Source organism: Gigantopelta aegis, chromosome 6 (assembly GCF_016097555.1).
Source record: "Gigantopelta aegis isolate Gae_Host chromosome 6, Gae_host_genome, whole genome shotgun sequence".
Taxonomy (NCBI): Eukaryota; Metazoa; Mollusca; class Gastropoda; order Neomphalida; family Peltospiridae; genus Gigantopelta; species Gigantopelta aegis.
Window position 1 is genome coordinate 12,720,899 of NC_054704.1, and position 22,329 is coordinate 12,743,227.

At 35.0% G+C, this 22,329-nt stretch overlaps 2 protein-coding genes across 4 annotated transcripts in view; one reads left to right on the forward strand and one right to left on the reverse strand.

The window, feature by feature from the left end:
- The first annotated feature begins 26 nt into the window (after positions 1 to 26).
- Positions 27 to 6,216, forward strand: LOC121375001 (40S ribosomal protein S3). Of its 2 annotated transcripts, none has more exons than XM_041502193.1 (6): positions 27 to 149; positions 2,273 to 2,497; positions 2,965 to 3,059; positions 3,745 to 3,932; positions 4,652 to 4,836; positions 6,151 to 6,216. In XM_041502193.1, the coding sequence occupies exons 1-5, from the start codon at positions 120 to 122 to the stop codon at positions 4,834 to 4,836; spliced, it is 723 nt and encodes a 240-aa protein (XP_041358127.1). In that variant the 5' UTR covers positions 27 to 119; the 3' UTR covers positions 6,151 to 6,216. The 2 variants fall into 2 exon arrangements, with proteins under 2 accessions (XP_041358127.1, XP_041358126.1); XM_041502192.1 differs by having other exon boundaries at positions 4,652 to 4,832.
- Positions 6,217 to 14,187: 7,971 nt separating this feature from the next.
- LOC121375253 (rho guanine nucleotide exchange factor 17-like) overlaps positions 14,188 to 22,329 on the reverse strand; it is a 131,599-nt gene continuing 123,457 nt past the window's right edge. For both annotated transcript variants that reach the window (XM_041502589.1, XM_041502588.1), the window contains exons 17-22: positions 21,802 to 21,888; positions 21,251 to 21,324; positions 20,228 to 20,376; positions 19,803 to 19,977; positions 19,014 to 19,187; positions 14,188 to 18,626 (exon numbers count right to left, since the gene is read on the reverse strand). In XM_041502589.1, the coding sequence (XP_041358523.1) occupies positions 18,337 to 18,626; positions 19,014 to 19,187; positions 19,803 to 19,977; positions 20,228 to 20,376; positions 21,251 to 21,324; positions 21,802 to 21,888 (949 nt within the window). In that variant the 3' untranslated portion in view covers positions 14,188 to 18,336. The remainder of the gene's footprint in view (positions 18,627 to 19,013; positions 19,188 to 19,802; positions 19,978 to 20,227; positions 20,377 to 21,250; positions 21,325 to 21,801; positions 21,889 to 22,329) is intronic.

The window sequence follows — 22,329 nt, forward strand, 5'->3', positions numbered from 1 at the left end:
ACTGATAGCAATTTTTTATTTTTGTACATGATTGTCACGAGGATTTGTTTTCCTTCCGGTATTGCCTTTCCTGGTTTGCGCGCGCATCTTACACTTCCTTTTTATCTTTGCCATCCAAAATGGCAACACAAGTATCCAAAAAGCGAAAGGTGTGTGCCTTCAGTAGTGTGTAATATACACAAATAATAACAAAATCGTGTATAATAAAATGTCGTTATACTTTTATGTTATATAATAAATGAAAAATTATGCCATTAAACGTAGGATGTCTGTGGATGTAAACTAATGCCCTTTCCACTCTTAAAATATTGCATTGAATGCCGATTACATTCTAAGACCATTATATAATTAGGACATAACACACAGCTAAACTATTTTGCACCCCTCCTTCTACACATCTGATCGTGTCCAATGAAGTTTTGTTATTGGAAACTGCAGAATCTTTTTGAGCATGGAATTTTGTTACTGAAGTTCAACAACTTGAGTGTCTTAACTATTCTGAGTATTCAGCTTTCACAGGCATCGAAATAAGCATTGTGTCTGGTAACCCATTTACAGGTTACCACAAAATATAGCCTGGTAATCGACTTTTGATTCAGACGTTCTGAAATTAGTACCATATCGTTTCGCGCAAACATCGAAACGAGAAACGAAATCCGGAAGAAAATTTATCGTGCTGCTTAAATGTCGATTGTCGAAATTGCACAAGTGCGCATGAACATCGGTGCAGTTTCGTACGAGAACGTGGAATGCATTGCCTGGTTTACATTCGGAAACAAAACTACCGTTACATTGAAATTTGTGTCGAGAAGGTGAAACACCATTCTCAACTTTTTTTTACTATGGTAACCTGAACGACCATTCTTGACTTGTTTCGATGCCTGCTCTCAGGGCACAATTTTGTGAGTAAAATGTACAAAGCATTTGTGTTTTCCTCAAGCTTAAAGATTATAATCGCACAGTGTTCTGGGTCTTTTGGTAATTGAGATCTCGAACTGACAGATCTCTTGGCATCTCTCTGAAGTTGTTGTTTTTAAAGTCAACGAAAATTAGAATTGATTTTAATGAATTATTAAATAAAACTGATTTTAAAAAAAAGGGAAAAAGGTACAAAAACGTTTAGGGTCGGCACAAAAAATCTAGGGTTGGTTGGGTAACCGGAACGAAACAACTTTTTTTTATTATGCCAAATCACTCCGCTGTCAGACAACATTATGGCTAAAATTTGGACTATTTGCATATATAGTACCACTAAATAGGCAAAGATTCTAATTCTAATGGTCGTCATGTGATCCTGTCGACTGTTTTCTGAAAGGGAGAATTGCTGACCTTAAAATATTAAAAAGCCTCAGATTTCCAGTAATTTGGTACGGGAATTCCCTAAAATGTCATAAATTAGTGTCTTGGAACAACTGTCAGAAACAAAAATTGGTTAACATTTTACAATAGAATGTTATTCTTAAAAATAAATAAAAACAACACTCACCACAAAACTGCATAGAACAGTCACTGAACTAATGAACACCGCCTCTATTGTGGGACACCGGCATCGTGGTTAGGCCATCGGTCTACAGGCTGGTAGGTACTGGGTTCGGATCCCAGTCGAGGGATGGGATTTTTAATCCAGATACTGACTCCAAACCCTGAGTGAGTGCTCCACACGGCTCAATAGGTAGGTGTAAACCACTTGCACCAACCAGTGATCCATAACTGGTTCAACAAAGGCCATGGTTTGTGCCATTCTGCCTGTGGGAAGCGCAAATAAAAGATCCCTTGCTGCTAATCGGAAAGAGTAGCCCATGTAGTGGTGACAGCGGGTTTCCTCTCAAAATCTGCGTGGTCCTTAACCATATGTCTGACGCCATATAACCGTAAATAAAATGTGTTGAGTGCGTCGTTAAATAAAACATTTCTTTCTATTGTGGTCTGATGATTTGACTAACGAAGAATGAGAAGAAGAAATAAAATAAATAATGAAAATGGCTGATTAATCACTTGAATATGTTTATCAGTATTTTGAATTTGTGAAATAACTGCCATATTTATTACGTAATATTAATTTCAGTGTAGTCAGGTAGTACCTACAACCAGAGACAGAGTGACACTCTTGACATGGTCGTCTGCAGTTGGACACCAAATTACTTACTGGTTAAAGCATGTCATTGAAATAATTAAGATGTACACTATTGTTTGTGTGAAAGCAAAGTAGTTCACTTGAGTAAATGGGTGTATGAGATATTTTATTTATTTGTTTTCTCCCTTTTTTTTTCAGTTTGTGGCTGATGGAGTATTTAAAGCTGAACTTAATGAATTTCTCACTCGTGAATTAGCTGAGGATGGCTACAGTGGGGTTGAAGTTCGGGTCACTCCAACAAGAACAGAAATCATCATATTGGCTACAAGAACGCAAAATGTCCTCGGTGAAAAGGGTCGACGAATCCGTGAATTGACCTCTGTCGTTCAGAAACGATTTAATTTCCCTGAAGGCACTGTTGAGGTATTCAGGTCTTTTAGAATATTTGAAAAGAAAAAAACCCCACACACATTCGAATTACTGCTCATATTGCTAGATCTCTGTTAGTAGGAAATTGTTTTCAATGCTATCCACGTTTTCAATTAATAGCAACTGGTATTTAACATGCAGTGATCTCAGAAATTAGACTGTTTAGAATTTATAGTTCAATGGATATTTTTTTAGTTTTGGCAATAAAATAAATCTCTTGCAAAGACTTTCACTTGACAATTTTAAAGTAAAAGCTAAGACAAAGACTGCACTTCTTAATTTAAGTATTTTGCTACAGATTTTCGAAGCTATCTTGGCACTACACTATTGTAAAACCATCTTGTGCTATGATGTCATTACAATGCATGCTATAACCTACGATACTTTTACGATATTGTAGTGCTATGATTGCTTCAAAAACAGTGAATTAGTCAATACAGATGAGTATTTCTGTGTTTCAGCTGTATGCTGAAAAGGTTGCGACCCGTGGACTCTGTGCAATCGCCCAGTGCGAGTCTCTGAGGTACAAGCTGATTGGAGGTCTTGCAGTAAGAAGGTAGGCACTGGATTATTTTCTCTTTTTGCCGACACTTTACTTTGCTATTGTGTACTCTATTATTTTTCAGTTCTGTAAATTCTTTATTAAACATTTGCTGAAAAAAGTAACATATTTTAAAATAATTTCAAATATGACAATCCTGTTGATTTTTTGGGGGAATTACTGGCAGTTATTGCAGCCATTGCAAAATAACTGTTTTTAATGTAAGTACAATTTACTGTTTAGGTTATTTGCATAGGTCAAGGGAGACCACTCGACTGTTGATATTTATATTCAACGACGTCAACTATTTGGCTTCATTGTTTATATTCGCACAGAAACTAAATACTTTGTCGTTACGTTTTGAAGGAACCTGGACTGTTTATTAAAACTTATTTATGTGCCCTGTGAAAACGTTCTCTCCTTAATTGAAAACTCATTAGTTTACTACCCTGCAGTTATAAAAAATTTTGTGCAATGTACTTTTCAGTCCTGTAATTTGCTTAGTGATTTTTGTTTGTGTTGAGACAGGAAAGCAAATATTTGTTTGACTCGTATGGATATTTTGACTGATTTGGTTCGACGATGCAACAATTTGTCATTTATTATAAGTTATATCCAATGTCCAACATATATCTATAATAGTAAAAAAAATTATGTTGGCTTGTCTAACTTGGTCTGTAAGTTGTATGTAATATTTCAGAGCTTGCTATGGTGTGTTGCGTTTCATCATGGAGAGTGGCGCTAAAGGTTGCGAGGTGGTCGTATCTGGGAAACTGAGAGGTCAGAGAGCCAAGTCGATGAAGTTTGTCGACGGTTTGATGATCCACAGTGGAGACCCAATCAACGACTATGTTGATACAGCAGTCAGACATGTACTCCTCAGACAGGGTGAGTGTGGGGGTGGTGGTTTACTCTGTAGCAGTCAGACAGGGTGGTGGTTATGGTTTACTCCGTGTATAATAATATGGTGATATGTGGTGGGTTACTCCCATTTTGAAGCATTTAGTATTTGTTTAATTATTTGTAAAGAAAGTGGTCTCGGGTCTATTTAGAAAGTAGCTATTTTTAATGTTCTTATCTTTATTATTTTTAAAAAAATTATTCAAGTTTTAAAAGCTTATTTAATATATGATTTATCGATGGTAGTATCTTCGTTAATTAAAAAAAAATGTCAAACTGATATTTTTCAAACTTTTATATACGTACCACCCACAAAATAAAATCAAGGGAAATAATATGTTGCAGACCCACCAGGCATTAAAAACAATACAAAGGCCATTGTATTTGCTTTTCTGTGTATGGGAAAGTGCATATAAAAGATCCCTTGCCGCATTGGGAAAAATGTAGCGGGTTTCCTCTGCTGACCATGTGTCAGAATTACCAAATGTTTTACATCCCATAGCGGATGATTAATTAATGTGCTCTAATGGTATGGTTAAACAAAACAAACTAACTTTAAAAAGAAAAATTCTGGTGCTTCTTGCTACTTCCCTACTCCACCATCCCTAATGTGGATATTGCGGCTCGGCTATCATGCTGTGAATTAAGTCACTTATGGTTGGTTACCAGTTTTGTTATTAAACTTTTGTTTTTGCATTATTTTCTAGGTGTGCTGGGAATCAAAGTGAAAATCATGTTGCCATGGGATCCCAGTGGTAAGATTGGTCCCCGCCGCCCCCTGCCCGACCACGTCAGCATCGTGGAACCCAAGGACGAGGCGGCCCCTGCTCAGCCCTACAGTGAACAGAAGGGCACAAAAGTAACGGGTGATGCACAACCCATCATGATGTAGGTTTGTTACCATGGTCTACCATCATTTCATATTAAGACTTTATTACATACTTGTTCAATCTTACTATAGTGATAAATGCATTTTTTATCGCACCTGTGTAATATGGACCGGAACTTTTAAATGGGGAATTCCCTTTTTCTTTTTACTGCAGTTGACGTCTTTTATTTACTGACGTCGTATATGATTTACAAATGACGACACATCGTATTTGAAACATTACACAAGGCTGCTGCAGAGTATGATTCTTAACATTAAGTAAATACATGAAAGGAGTTTTGATCATAGATTTAACAGTGGTGTTATGACGTTAAATTAAAAAACGTTTTTGTAAAACATAAAAAAAGGTATGTAATAAATACAGAACTTCACTTAGTTGTTTTCAGTTCCTATTTATTGCACTCGTTTATTTTGCAGTATATATTCTTGCACAAAATAAATTTGTGCAATAAATAGGAAGCAAAAACAATGTATGTGAAGTTCTGTATATTTATACAGTGAATCTAAATGTGAGGTATGTACTTAGATGAATGACAAAATGTTCACATTGCATATTGAAGAATAGCAAAATATAACATTTGTATTGTTACTGTTTTTCTGTTTATTTTTGTCTTTCTCGATTTCAAAAGTCACTAAAAGTAGGTCTGTAAATATAATCCAATAAAGGTCCAAGATTTGCAGCCCAATGAGCAAATGACGCTTTTTGTTTTAAGTTAAAATGTAACACTTCTAAATGCTTGGAAATTACAATTATCAATTTTGTATCCAATTGTCTGAGTGTTATAAAGTTGCTATTGGTGTTGATTTGTTTTTTTAGAGATTGGCATTTTAGTATCGGGTCCACCAGTTATAAAACTTTAAACTCTAGTAGAATTAAGTTTGTAATAACGTCTTTAAAGGCATACTGTCGTGGATTTAAGGATCTTATTTCTCTAAAAATGCATAATAAATAAAAATTACATTAAATGTTGGAAACCAAATCTAGCTATCGCATCACCTGAACTGAATGATAATGGAGTGAAATCCATGTCAACCCTCTCGGCAATTTTAGTTTTTGAATTGTGGACCATTGCCATAATTCAATTATTTTTACAAAATGGTTGAATGAAGTACATTAAGGGACAAATCAAATTATTTTTGTTCGGGTAATACTTTGTTAGACCATTAAATAGGTCAGTGGTCTGTGACGATATGCATTGCATGTGTGTGATATTAAATATTAGTCTTGACTCTAAAAGGTTTATAAGCCCTGGTAAAGATTTTGTTTGTTTTTGTTTATTATGTTTTGTCTGACATTTGCTTATTTTTGTTTTTCAGGTAATCTGAAAGGACACTGTGACTCATTTGTACTTGTTACAAAGAGATTAAACAGACTGTGGCTTAGATCTGTCTTACATTTTATGTCTTGTGTTGTGTACGATGTTAGCTCATGTGGATCTTCACAAATCACATCTGATGACTTCTAAATTTCAGGGCCCAATGTCACAAAACATCGTAAGCCTAGTTTTGCACGTAAACATAAATCAACGACTAAACCACAATTCTTATTACTATTGTAATTCAACAAATGTAGTTTGAAGAACACACATTTCATTTTCTTTTGTCTTTAATATACTCCAGATTCCGTTAATGATGTCATTTTCTGCTTGAAATTGATGCCAAACGTGAAAACCATGACCAGTATAACTTAGTAGCAGACATAAACTTACAATGTTTAGTGAAATGGGGTCCTGGATTTAACAAGGCTGCCTGTAGCCATGTTTGTTCTGATACATCCCATTATTTTATTTGTAGGGGTGGGGTGGAGGTCTCAAGTGTATTTTTATTACATTCGTCCCTATTGGACCAGATAAAGTGTTCTATATCTACTCTTTCTTCTTTTTTTTCTTTTTTTTAAATCATCACTCAAATTTATGGTGGGCCCTTTGTTTTTTTTCTGTAGGTAGGGTTGGTTACTGGAAACCATAATTTTTTAAATTATTATTCTTACTACCCAGATGGTAAAGTGTTTTTTAGGATTTTCTTTACCAATGTCATGTTAATGGTGGTATTTTTAAAACGTCTGTTTTGCTAATAGTTGTAGATTTATCTACCAAGCTGCTGCCTCTTGCACACTTCATAGGCAGGACAAAGCCAGTGGTATATCAAAGACTGGTATGTGCTATCCTGTTTGGGAAAATCTGAAACTGATACTTCATTTTTAAAAACCCTCCCTGTATAGGTAGTATTAAACCAAATAACTTCCGGCTGGGTCAAAGTTCGAGGTGCACCCAACTTTTGATAGAGAAGTGTAATTCCTGTAGTCCTGTAATTGGTAATAAATGTGAGTGTATTGGTTGTGAAATAAAAGTTTAATCTGGGTAAAAAAAACAAAAACAATATTATTTCATCTAGTATCACTGTCCAGTAGCCTTGTGCTTGAAACGTGTGGGTACCTGTAAAAAAAAAAAAGAGTATGGATCTAGGGTAGTCCTAGACTAACCGTTGTCTCAGAAATTAGCATCTTGACCCCAAACTTTTTCTGATTTACTTTAAGGGTGAGGGGTGGTAGTATTTTTATCAGTGGTGTTTATATCAATTGATACGCTGCAGGTAAGATTTTTAGCCACATGTTACTATTGTCAGAGATTTGAGATTTGATTTGGTAGTATACACCCTCTAAGGGGAGACAACTTGGATCTAAAGTATAGGAAATTGGTTTGTCTTGTGGTGGAATGGCATATCACCAAAGTAAAACAAATGGCACAATGAGCCAAAATCAACTGGCTTTTTATATTTATATATAAATATATATATATAAACCCCACTATATATATATATAAACCCCACTTTCTTGCATGTTTCCCTCTCTTTGATACATGGTCATTTGGGCAGTATGTACTAGATGGCTAGCCCAAGCAAATGCTGCTGTGTTGTAGGATTGATTTGCCTTTGTGAACCAGGGGGGTGGGGTTTACCCCATCACAACCAGTGCACTACACTATGACTAGCATATCACAGCTGGTGTCATTTGCTGTCTTGTCTGTCAGAAAGTACATATAAATGATGGTTGCTGTTTAATACCAGATGTGTATGTAAGGCAAATGTGCTCTGATCTCCCACTCCCATTTTCAAAATTGCTGCAGTTTGAAATGGGTCATGGTGTCGAAAGACTAATGTTGCATTTTTTTGTGGCTTCCTGTATACATTTACCACATTTTGAACCCACATATATCGTAGGGTTATACGTGTACATTCAGAACAAGCTGTTGTATTGCATGCCTGTCCTGCGTGCAGGTCCATGTCCATCCAGGATATTGCATGTTGCTGTAGTTAAATTGTGCTGGTGTATCCCTTACTGTGGTGGATTAATTGAACCAACAATATATTAATGAAAATACATCAATTGATCATTAAATGGAAATGAAAATGCTATCAGCAAGGAATAACTGCAACAAAAACTCGTCCAAAGTGTTGCAGACATTCAGTCACTCTCGACACCTTTGCACTTTATACAGATATGATGCTCCTGGTGAATTACATTTGGTCTGCCAAATATTTCCTTTTTTGTTGGTCCTGAAAAATATTGTTTGATGACTCCAATAGAGCACATCGATTTATTAATTGTTTGCTATTGGATGTCAAACATTTGGTAATTTTGACAGTCTTGGAAAACCCTCTATTTTTCCATTAGTACCGAGGGATCTTTTATAAGCACCATCCCACAGACAGGATAATACATACCACGGCCTTTGATATATTAGTCGAGGTGCATTGGTTGGAATGAGAAATGGGCATTTTTGATAATGCAAGGGCTAGCATATTTTTATCGACATTTTTTGTTAGTTTTAAAAACTCCTTGACATTAATCCCTACCCCAGCATATGCTATGTATGTATGTGTATATATATATATATATATATATATATTTAGGCTCGAGGATAATTAATGGCCTCTTGAAATTTAGCATAGACTGGGTTAAAAATATTGTTTATATTTAGTGGTGGCAATTTCAGAAAAATGACAAAACGAAAGGTTACTTTCATATATTTTATATTATAATAATGTACATAAACCATGCGGGAAACACTGATATGTAGCCGACTCCACACAATCTACAGGCAAAAAAGCCCATAATTAAAAAAGGAAAAAAAAATTCCAAACATGGAAATATTTGTATAACTAAAACAATATCTACGAAACTTCTAGGACAGACTGAACTATGATTGATGTTCTGCTGACCAAATACATTTAAAATAAAATTTCACAAAATTTATAAATAATTGCACTATACATTTGCACAGAATACATACAACTTGAGAGCGACTGGAGAGGTGAGATGATAAGCATTGCAGTGTGTTATTGATAAGCAGGGTGACGCAATAACTAAAAATACAGTGATAATAGGCTTAACTTGAAACTTTTTAATATGCCCCATACCACTAAGGTGTCCATCCCACACCCTGTCTGGATAGCCAAGGACTTGACCTGGGACAGAAGATGGATGGGCAGATCTGTTGAATCTGTATTTTAATTTGTTAACATCACAAGCTATGATTTAGATTCATTCCTATTTCTGTACATCAAATATGGCTACAAAAAGTACAAATACATATGTTTATGGGTTGAATAATTTGGTTATGGTTAAATTCAGTTTGGTTCATTATCTTTGGATACCATATAATTATGTTGCCTCAACACTAAGTAATGGTGCATCTGACAAATGCATATTAAAATGGCAGATATAGGTGCACCTCCATGGTTACCCTCTTTATTTGAATGTTTAATGGTTTTAACATATTGTAAGACATTCAGAAACTATTTGCTGTTGCCGGAGTCACTTGATAGCCATAAAATATTTTATCTATTACCGGTAGTTATCAATATGGCTTTCAATATTTCCATCATTTCCCCTACTGGAACTTTGGAGATATGAAAATTTGTTGAGTCCGGTATGGGACATGTATTGCTGGATGAGCACTCTCGGAAGGTGGCATCACTCACAAATTGACACCACTGGTGCTGCCCTTTCCAAACATTCCTGGATCTGCCCAGTTAACAGTCTATCAACAAGATTACCAAACTGAACAGAACCAATGAAAACTAGAAGCGTTATTTTGCTGTGCAAGTTCTCTCAAGCTATTTTTAAGACCAAGCAATTTTTACTTCTGAGCAAGTTAACATGTTGCCAAACTAAAACAGTTTTACTTACTGAGGATCATTTAGTTGCCATAGCCGGTATCCAGTATAAATAACGTCCAGTTTGTGTGAAGAGCCATTTCTAATTCCTGATTTGGAGACATAACCCTTGCAATTGCGGAAAATGTCCACAGCAATTTTTTTTTTTAAATGCTGTTGTAAGCTACAAATACAAGTATAATACATAATGGGTAATATGGTGAACACCGGCTTCCTTGTGCAAATATACACATTCAGAACTTCAGCATTAATTTTATTCTATTGTCGGTATTATTGAATAACTTGGCATTTACCGTTTAGACATAAGTCCATGGTATACTGAACTCTTAAAAAACACTAAATTGGGCTACAAGGTTAATGGTAGTTTGCTTTCAAACAAGCTGTATTTTTGGTTGACTGCACACTCAAAAGGAAAAGGGAGGAAGCTTACTATGCACAACAAAAAAAACTGAGGAAAGAGTTGAGTGTTGTGTTGGAGATGGTGAATGTGGACGGACATGGATAAATGATTCTAACAACTCTGAACTTTGGTAATCATGGAAAGGGGACAAGACGACTGTCACGGTCTACAGCACTAGAAGATATTACAAACCAGTGGATTATAGACTAGTATATTGGCTGGGGGGGGGAGGGGGGGGGGGGGTGAAGAGTTCCCGTGTACCAAATACAATGGTCTGAAAGCAACTGCAAAGTTTTTAAATGCTTGAAATTTGACAAAGATGGTGTGTAAATTGTCTCAATGTTTATGAATGACCAAAAGATAATTTCTTGAAAATTATTTAATTATTCCTTCATTACCATTTAACATAATATACCTTGTGCAATACAGGCACAGGATCTTTTTTCCGTGAGTTTATATCTGATGCATAAGCTAAAAAATTGTTGGTAATTCTGCCGAGAGCAATTTAACCTTCAGTTCACTGCACCTGGGTCCAACCAAGCTACATCTGCCCATCCACTGAACAACCAATGGGACAGGATACAAACATCTCGGTGGTAGATGATGTCCAGACAAACATCTTCACCCAAGGTCAGTTATAAAACATACCTACTTATTATCTGGCATAAGAGTTTGTGCATCCCTCCCCATAAAAATGTTTTCCAATATTCAATTTAATGGGCATACTGTAGTGGGCCTACAGGTCGAGGATCAGCAGTAGAAGTCAGTTTGTTTTGTTTAATGACACCACTAGAGCACATTGATTGTTTTAGCTATTGGATGTCGAACATTTGGTAATTTTGGTATGTAGTCTGAGAGGAAACTCGCTGACAAGACAGTATTATAGCTGATGTGATTACAGGTCGTCACGGTCGAGAGTCCAAAGTAGAACAAATGATGGCTCATATGATCTATACAGGTCGAAGGTCTGGTAGAACAGACAAGAGGATCTGTTACAACTGATTTGATTAATAGTCCTGGCTCTGGTAGAACAGACGAGAGAATCTGTTACAGCTGATTTGATTGGACCTCCAAAAGAATAAGATCTATACTTTTTGACTATAGTACGTCTGAAATCTGGACTCTAGTGGTACAAAAAACTAACACACAGAGGCAAAATGTATTTCATGGGTTTTTTCATGACAAGCGATTATGTAAAAACTTTTTATGAAATGGGATGAGCAAAGCTATACATTTCTATGGATATGTATTTAATCTAATGTTTTATACCCTCCGGAGAAAACCCATATACAGTATATATATATATATATATATACAGTAGAATCTCATTGGCTCGAACACTGTCGGTGCATCAAAATCTGTTCGACCCATCGGGTAGTTTGAACCATGCATTTGGCCATTATCGGGTGCTTCTGTAACACAAAAAGCAATCGTACAACTTCGCATATCTCCATAAAACCGGCTTGGGAAAGATGATCCGATTGACTCATAAGTAACAAAGTCGTCGTCAAATATTGGATGAGATATATATTTGTAACAATTATTTATCAGCGTTAATAAACGAATACGATTGACAAATTTATATAATAAAGAATATATAAAACTTCATTCAGAGTCGTGTCGTTGTTAGAGCTGGGAACAAACTTGGCGTGACGGAAACAACTGGCTATTGTTTTGTGTGTCACCTGCATCAAATACATTGCATCCAGTACCATAATTAGCACGTCTGTGTTTCTGTCTGTTGTGTGGAGCTGCTTCATGATAGCAAGTTGTTTGTAGGGGCTTTTCAGGTTGTTTATCACGCCTTGGTCCATGGGCTGTGTTTGACCGGGTGTGTTGGGTGCCAAAAAGATCAGCTCAATAACTTTCAGACCTTTCAGTTTAGGGTGTGCGGGACAATTATCCACAATCATGGCTATTTTTCTACCATTAGGATGCATCCAGGTCGAAAAATTCCTACGTAAATTTTTATATATATTTCTTCGCACAGACTTAGCTATTCGAGCTAAATATGTTTAATTTTACAGTTCGGACCAATAAATCGGTTCGAGAGAAAGCTTCTGTTCGACCCTAGGGGTCCAATCAGCACCAAAATAAAAGAGTTTAATAGAGAGAAAAATCGGGACTTTGTTCTTGGTTCGAGAATACCGGTAGGTTCGACCATTGGGTGTTCGAGCCAATGAAATTCTACTGTATATATAAATATATATATATTTATTTATTTATATATTTTAAAGTGGTGCCTTGGAAACCATATTTATTTTTAAAAGATGGTCAAACTTGTCCACACTATCACCTCTACCAAGTGCTATATTTTTATTCTTCCAAAATAATATTAAAAATTTAGTACAAAATGGCATGTAATAAGCAGCCACCATTTGAGTATGGTAACCACTTTATTTGTATGCAGAATCTGTGAGGTTCAAACTTTTCAGGAAAGACCTCACAAACTAAACGAGATGAAAGGAGCACAATGATTAAAGACATGCAACCTACAAATTGTTCTCAATTTTAATTCGTTGTGATCTGATTACAGCACCAATATGTTATAACTGGAGGTTGAACATTGAAAGAAGGTTGTTAAAAATAATACATATGCATTAATGATGTTATCATGGTCAGTAGTTCATGCCTATAACAGTACTGATCAAATGACAGACTAGAAATTGATTCAATGATAGAATGAAGCAAATAAACTCCAGTTATGGCTAAAGTAATACATGAATATTCTAGTATATGCATAATGTTGTAGTACACAGTAAGCAAAGTTGGGGAAATACTAGTTTTCTGTGTAAAACATTTTGGACTACATTTTATGCTGAAATAATAATAAAGGCAATATAATAAAAAGCCAACCTATAAATACAAATTGCTGTCACCCAACAGTTTTACACAAATTTGCAATTATGATTTTCAGTTTTCTCTTGTCTTTAAAACAATGTTCTTTAGTATGTATTAATAAAACAAAATGAGTACCCAAAAGCAAGCTTTATTAGGTTAAACAAATGATGTTTTTATCAGGTTGGCCTAATCCGCAAACATGTCAACAATATAGTAAAATGTATTATTCTACATTTGATTGTCTTTATTCTCGAACATACAAAAGAAGCCTGCTTTCCATGTATACGATTCAGTGCACTATTTTATTAGTGAATCTGAGAAATGTTTTCTGCATGCATTAGGAAGATGTATGTTTACAGTGCATGCATGCATGTTACATTAAATTGTATTGAAAATTCACTACTAATTTTTGTTTCAAAATGTTTTCAGAAAAGTGGAAAACCTTCACATTTCTTTTTTTTAAATTGTATGCATCCAGAATGTTTCCTACTTTTTGTTGTCCTTGCATACTGCCCTGTACAAATACAACTTCCCTTTCTTTTGCACAAATAACAAACTACATGTATTTCACGATTAAAATGCCGTGTTCAACTCACTGAAAACACACTTTGATAAAATCAGATTATTGTGGGAACTGTTGACAACATTTGTGAAAAAGTTGGCATGGAAAGCAGACCCCAGCAACATAAAAACCTACAAACATGTATTAGGCAGTGACAGAATATTTTATAGTGAGACAGTAGACAAAACACATCATTTGCACATCACAAAACTGGTGATAAAACAAAGAAAACTCCATCAGTATAATCAACCATTCTACCCGCATACTTGTAAAGGCACTGTACAGGCATACATGTACATAACAATGTATCATTGTTTTTAAAAATGAAATGGTTTGTGTGTGTGTGGGGGGGGGGGGGGGGGGGGGGGGGATATAATGAAAAAGTTACATGTGTATTTTTAAATATATACATGTATTTTTTTAATTAACCATACATAAATTCTAAATGAAAATAATACAGTAACAAAAAAAAAAAACCCCAAAAAAAAACAATTCAAGAAAGGTTGATTAATGGTTAACTGTAACAATATAATTCTTTGAAAATAGTCCGATAAAAATTGTTTATGACTAGTGAAATTTTGAAATTTAGTAATGAAAATATTTATTATAAATTTAATTTTCTAATCTACCTTGAACATCTTTGTGATGTTCATGCAAACTCCCCTCGCTCCTCCCCCCCCCCAAAAAAAAACACACAAAAAAACACAAAATTAAAATAAAAAAAAAAAAAAAAAAAAAAAAAAAACCCATTAAAAATGAAATATGGCCAAAGAAACTAACTACATACTCTCATTTATGTAAGCTTCCCAACCTAAAATTAAACAATATATAGCATACTTTATTTATGAATCAATAAAATATAATGCTTTACATTTTGGAAGATGTTGATCAATACAGCTCCTAAAAAAAAACAATCAACAAGTAATGACAGAATTCTAGAACTAGCTTTCCAATTCTAGTCAAAAAAGCTATTTCAATAGCACAGCTTTTTTAATAATGTGAATCATGAATGTTTATTAGTAGTGATGGATAATTAAAAACAAATGATGACTTCTGTAAACAGATCTTCAGATCTGGTACTTTGTGGATGCGACAGCATTAATGATAAATGGACATCAGAAATAGATGAAATACAAAGATAAAACAAGTAGTTATACATAGATGGTTCACTCGTACATCAACATTGTAGAAAGCGGGAACCTAAAGATACAGAAACTTGTTAACTCTATCTACTCGCAAAATTGTTCTTCTGTACAGATATATGTGCACAATATACAGTTTGAATAAATAAGACGTTAAATTACTGGCAAATAAATTCACAATACTTTAGGGTTGACAGAAATATTTCACAACCGTGAGTTACCCTAAATAGTATACAGTTCATCATTTATGTAGCCATTTTGAATATGTAAAATGGCAGTCACAAAAAAATAATAATAAAAGAAACAAATGTCACAACAAACGGAAACAGATAAAATTTAGACTTGGTAAAAATAAAAGATCACATGAGATGACAATGACTATATTAACTATATTGACTAAACGCATAAATTTGACTAATTTAACTCAGATCTTATTCAGTCTGCTTTTGCTGCCATATTGTTAAATATAAACAATCTGCATAATTATGTAAAGAATTAATGGGGGGGGGGGGGGGGGGTGGGGAAAAAAACACTGTTTTATAAAACAAAGTATGTTCAAGATATGAATGTAATTTTAAAGTTGCCGACATGCTAAAAAAAATTGTCATCAGGGAATTTTATTATTATGGCAGACTGACAAACAAATCTACCCAATCATCTCTGAACTACTCACTGGTACAAAGGAGGTAATAAAGATTGGTTTAAGAAGACTAGGGTAAAACAAATATATTAACAAATGTATTGTACATCAATAGTTTTTTTTTTTTACAATCTGTTCCTACAAAAAATAATACCATTAATAATAATAAAATGCAATAAACTCTGTATCATTTACTTAAGGAGAAAACTATATAACCTGCCTAAAGGTAATGAAAACAATTTAGAATATATTCACATTGTTGCTTTGCATTATGGTAATATTTATTCTTAATATAAGAAAGACCAATTCAGAAATTATCTAATATGACACAAAGTTTATGCACCAACATTTTTCTTTGGTATAAAAAATATACAGTTATAGGTAGAAGCTTGACTTTAATAAAAAAAAAATTAGACACCTCTGATGCCTTCCATAATTTATGTCAATAAAAGATAACAAATTGTTCACATTTATCTAATAATGGCAGCAAAATAAAAACTCCAGATCATAAAACATAAAAGATAACTAAAAAAAATAATCAGTTAACTATGTTAAAATAAATAACATAAAATAAGCACTTAAAATTCAAATGAGCAGAATATGACAGAAACCTGTAATATTTAAAAAGAAAATACTACCGACAAAAAATACAAATCATGTCAGGTAACATGAGACGATAACAGAACCACACAAACAAAGAAAAGATAACTCCAGTGGCTTTGGTAAAGGCCTTACATTAATTTCCCACTTTTAATTCAATACCTTGTTTCCTGCTGTCACAATGTCAGTTTACATAATAATCCAGAATATTTATAACTATTACAGATGCTGTATTTAAAAAAAGACAAATTGACAATATTCTTTCTTACTACATGGTGCTTATTGAAAATATAAAATTAAACACAAAGTTTAAAAGCCATCAGCTGAGTCACTAATGTTTTACAGATCTCTATGGGGAGTGGCAGTCATTTTAAGGACGAGCACCTGATAGTGGATTGTGGAAGCAAGCACGACTTTGTCTAAAATATTATTTCAACTGCTGTGTGCAGAGATAAGATTTTGATCACAGAGAACAGTTTTATCATTCAGATTCAGATAAACCCAGACTGTCAGGTGCACAATGTACCCATTATATGAATAATACTTGGCATACACCTATTCATTAACAGTGATGTGATACTCGCATCTAATCTTCAGTTTTGTCCCGACTAGACAGTTGCATGGGCTGGTGTATGCAGGTGCATATTTTCAGACTACTGCAGACTCCACAGTCAAGTCGGCATTAATCAGAAGGTGTGCACCAAGCAATAGTCTTGGCAGACTCAAGCCACAAGAGTAATTTGAAATCATATCATGATTATCAACCGGTTTGTTTTCTTTATTTGATTAGCAAAGTACTAAAATAAAATGCTAACAATGACTGGATTTCAACTGTGATATAGATCATGTCACTAATTTGCTGAAAAGGTCACTTGGCACATACTTCTATACAGATACACAAAGATACAGACACAATTTTAAAATTCTAGTCACCTAATCCAAGATCAAATTTAACAACAATCACGAGTTTTTGAGTCTTCTCTACCCGTTTTGTGTAACTCATTAAAAGTGGATTTCTGATGAACAATAATGAATCTATAATTAATGATCAAAGGCAAATCGGACAGCTAAAACCAGAGTCCTTGTGCATGAAAGTGACCACAAGCTGTAACAACAAGTTCTGAAATAAGACTAAAACTTTGATGCAGATCTCAATAAAAACTTAGGGGAGATAACCACTATGAGGATATGTTAAAAGGTTTAAGTATTTTGTCAGTGTGTATCTGAGTGGAGCAAATGGCATTTATTTCACTGACAATACCACAAAGCCACAGGGATCACTTTTTCTTCACGTGGACATGAAGTCAACTGTAGTTTCATTGAAAGCCTTTTTTCATGATCTAGTATCTTCCATGTTGTCAATGGTATCCTTAGAAAATATTACATTTTGCACTTTCCATGTATTTACTGAGAGATAAATATGAAGTTCATGGTACCCTCAGCAAACATCTTCATTGGTTTTTGTCATATTTTCATGCAAACATGAAGTTATTGAGTCTCGGAGAAGTTGTAATTTGTCTTTCAGTCTAACAAAAACACACAGTTATTTGTAATTCCAGAAAGCAACAACTCTTATTCTGCTGTGTTTCTAAGTAGACATCATGTAATCGGTCATCTGATATAAGCCACTGTTGTTTTGTTATTTCCATGCCTGTATATAATTACTGGTAATCTCGGAAAAGCCTCATCATGTCTTGTTGGTTTTCCATGAAAACAAGAATCATGTTATCCAAGAAAATCCTGAAATCTTCTGTGGTTACATTTCTATATAAATATGAAGTTTCTGGTATTCTTGAAAAGAAACCTCACTATGCTGTAATTTTTCCAATAAAACCAGAATAATTTGTTATCCATAATATCCTCAATGCTCGACTTGCAGTGGATCCACATATACATGAAATTTCCATGTACACATGAAGTCTTCATAAGCCTCATCATGCTGTGGTTTTTCCAAGAAAACAAGAATAAATTTTTACTCAGTGAAATCCATAATGCTCGACTTGTAGTGTATCCACATATACATGAAATTACTTGCAGTCTTGGAAAAAGCCTAACTTGGGCTTCACCACATACATGTACAACACAGTGCGCTACTGAATAATACCACTTAGGTTTTCTCTACTTACATGGCAAACATCTATCAGACCTGCCACAGTAACAAGTGGTTAGTGCTGTCGTCCCTACCAGCAGCTTCATTAGCCACTGTGTTTCGGAAGTCCTCATAACCGTCGCCGCCACTGATCACCAGCATCCTGGTTGCCATGGTAGCGGTGGTTGTGGCGAGCGACGAGCGTCTATGAATGTCATGAAGCGTAATGCCCTCTTCCTGAGTGTCTTTAGCACACGGGTTGTTTGATTTGTTGGCTGCTCCCATCGACAGCTCCACGCTGGTGAGGAATCGGACGTGGCCAGTGTGGCCATATACTAGACCTGAAAAATGGTGTGTTTTTCAAATACTGTATATCTGGTATCACAAATAATATAGTAAAGATTAAAAACAAAAAAACACCATTTCAAACAATTATTCTCTATTTTGAAAGTTGCAATCGGTATATATGTTTGTAATGGATCACCTTGGAAAGACTCCATTGTTTTGTTGTGAGTGTTGAATAACTGAGTTTACCTGCTGATGTTAACTTTCAGGTAACCTTTACGTTGTTAATTTCTGACACAATTTCATTACAAATTTGTGATGTTATAGAGTAAATTTGCATTACAAGGTCACAATTCATCCATCCTTGGACCAATACAACTGTCCTCTGACTATAACAATGCCAATACAAAACCACCCATTAACAACATGATGTAACAGCTCACCTGTGACTGTTGGGGTGGGCAGAGAGCCAAATGATGTGGTGGATGTGATCTTCAGTATCGGCATCGTGAGAATGACTCCTGCACTCGTCCCCACCCACAGCAAGTCCTTGCACACAAGCAGCGAGGTGATCCGCAAACACGCTGCCTTGTGCTGTCGGATTATATCATCAGCCGCTGCAACAGCAAACACAAATGTCAATAAAATATAGACCAAGCTTCTTTTTTTCTTTCTTTTTTTTAAACTTCTATTAACCCAGATCATTGGCAATGTCACACTATTATGGTTACCGAGGTCAGGATTTCAGCAATGCTAGTGTGAAAGCATCTTGTTTTTTAAAAATTAGAGCGTATTTCAGATTAAGATGTACAACAGTTTATTAGCCAAATACAAATAAATAAAAAATATGAGCAGTTAGCTAATTTGGTTATTAACAGTGCCATTGTAGCCAATGTAAACAGAGATCTTATTGATGTCTGTCTGAAAGCAAATAACTAGTTTAAAGACATCTCAGTATATTTAAACTATGGGTATTTAGTGTCTAACATATAGTTATTTCGAAACCTGGTCAAGAGAGAGAAGAAAGCCACTCCCACCACTGGGGATCCTGAAAAATACTATAATAAAGGATCTTTTATATATGTAGTTTCCCATGAACAGTCATAGCCTTTGATTTACCAGTCATGGAAAACATATTGAGGTAGATAATGTCTATTTAATTCCAGCCTGACTGTGGCTATGTAAATAGTGATATCAACCATGTATGTCTGTGAAGCTAACTCTCGACTTACACTGCAGTTTGGAAGACACTCCCTGGGCTATGCTGACTTCCATGAGGAACTCAAATGTGGTGGCGTGGAAGAGATTCACTTTAGAACTCTGCTGAGAGGCCACCCACACACCCTGACCAGAACACACCATGCACTGCACCGATCGGTTTGCGTCCGAGCCAACTTGAAATGTTTTCTAAAACAAGATATTATATAATCAGCAACACAGGTGATCGATCAGCTGCTCTTCATCACATGCACAGATTCATGTCAGATACAAGTTGAAACATTCTCTAAAACAAAATAGAATTTAATGAACTCAAATAAAAAGTCAGATAACATAGACACCATTTTACTAAAGATTGCTGTAATTGACACTTTATTTAAAAAATAATTAAAAATTTAACAAAGTCAGACAACAAAGTATGGCGTCTGTGCTAACCTACCTCGATGGTGAGCATGAGTGGGTTGATGACGTGGATGGAGTTCTGAGAGCCGCACCACAGCTTGCCCGCCACGGCCAGCATCTTGGTGATGGGAGACATCACGCTGCCAATCGTACGAGTGTAGGGACAGCCAGTGTCCCACAGTCCACCTACAACAAACAGAGACAGCTCGTGAACAAAAAAATCACAATATGGAAACTTACTATTCCAGCCCACAGTCCACCTGCAACAAATAGAGACAGTCTGTGAATAAAACGATCACAACATGGAAACTATTACTATTCCAGCCCTCAAAATTCATGCTGACAATCAGCAGCAATAAAAAAATATTTTTTACCACTACAAATCATATCAAAAACAAAGATGAGTTTGTTTTTGTTTAATGACACCACTGGAGCACATTGATTAATTAATCATCGACTACTGGATGTCAAACATTTCGTAATTCTGACTCCTAGTCATCAGAGAAAACCCGCTAAATTTGTTCTAATGCAGCAAGGGATCTTTTATATGCACCACCCCACAGACAGGATAACACATACAACGACCTTTGATATACCAGTCGTTGTGCACTGGCTGGAACGAAAAATAGCCCAATGGGCCCACCGACAGGGATCGATCCCAAACCCACTGCATATCATGAGAGCGCTTTACCACTGGGCTATGTTCTGCCCCTAAAATCAAGATGAAGTCCAAATAGAGTTTTGTCATCAAACTGACATGTATCTGAATAATAAAGAATGACAAATACATAGATCAAGATGAAGTCCAAATAGAGTTTTGTCATCAAACTGACATGTATCTGAATAACAAAGAATGACAAATACATAGATCAAGATGAAGTCCAAATAGAGTTTTGTCATCAAACTGACATGTATCTGAATAACAAAGAATGACAAATACATAGATCAAGATGAAGTCCAAATAGAGTTTTGTCATCAAACTGACATGTATCTGAATAACAAAGAATGACAAATACATAGATCAAATTCAAAGAATACATAACAGTAATATACTACTCACAATTGCTCAAGTCTCTCTTGTACACAATCAGATCACCATTGGCCAGCGACACAAACACTTTATTGTCAAGATATCTGAAAACAAATAGGTAAATGACCATTATGAACTCGATAACATATTATTACAATATGACAGAAACTTCAATCATTTTCTCTTTTACGTAAAACGTAACCTGGCCTCTCACTAAATGCATTTCCACCTCTTCCCAACTTCATGAATTGGATCAAATAACCAATCAACTGGCTTTAATCGTCCATTATATCAAGAGGATTCAATTCTCATCACAGGAGAGAGGATCAGGTTAATGTATGAATGTTTTTTTTTCAAATTGATTTGTTTTTCAATTTATTTTTTTAAATTATTAATTGTATTCCAAGTCCCTTACTACAAAGATGACAAGGAAAAAAACGTGAGTTGTGTGCATGAATAAGTATTTAAAATGATTATCAGGTATGGTTTATAATTTCTCACTTAATATATATCAATACAAAACTAAATGAGTAAGTAAAGCTGATCAGATGACTCCTATTAAAATGATGTAAACTACTCACACAATACCATACACCGGGGAACCATGTTGTATTTTCAGTTTATTCTTCGTTGTCTTTATGTTGTCTGTACATTGGAAGATATGAATGCTGCAAAAATATCACAATCAAAATAGAGAGACATTAATACAATAGAAAAAAACACAAAAAACACTCATGTTATTGGAAAGGGAATATTTGTGAAATTACACCCCAGCATTTTCAATAGTGGCCATTAGGTGTCCAACATAATAGTCACCACTACACTTGGCTCAGATAGCTATAATAGTCGCTACTACACTTGGCTCAGATAGCTATAATAGTCACTACTACACTTGGCTCAGATAGCTATAATAGTCACTACTACACTTGGCTCAGATAGCTATAATAGTCACTACTACACTTGGCTCAGATAGCTATAATAGTCAATACCAACAAGAGATCTTTCTAATGTCCTTTCGCATAGACAAGACATGCCATTTTATGACTTTTCATAAGTCAAAGGACACTAGATAGAATTATATAATCAATTTGGTATGTGGGGGTGGGGGT

Excerpts from the sequence above, each read along its gene's own strand:
- LOC121375001 (XM_041502193.1), top strand. The coding sequence starts at position 120 with ATGGCAACACAAGTATCCAAAAAGCGAAAG. Across the intron at positions 150-2,272 it reads AAGTATCCAAAAAGCGAAAG|TTTGTGGCTGATGGAGTATT; the intron begins GTGTGTGCCTTC and ends TTTTTTTTTCAG. Across the intron at positions 3,933-4,651 it reads ACATGTACTCCTCAGACAGG|GTGTGCTGGGAATCAAAGTG; the intron begins GTGAGTGTGGGG and ends ATTATTTTCTAG.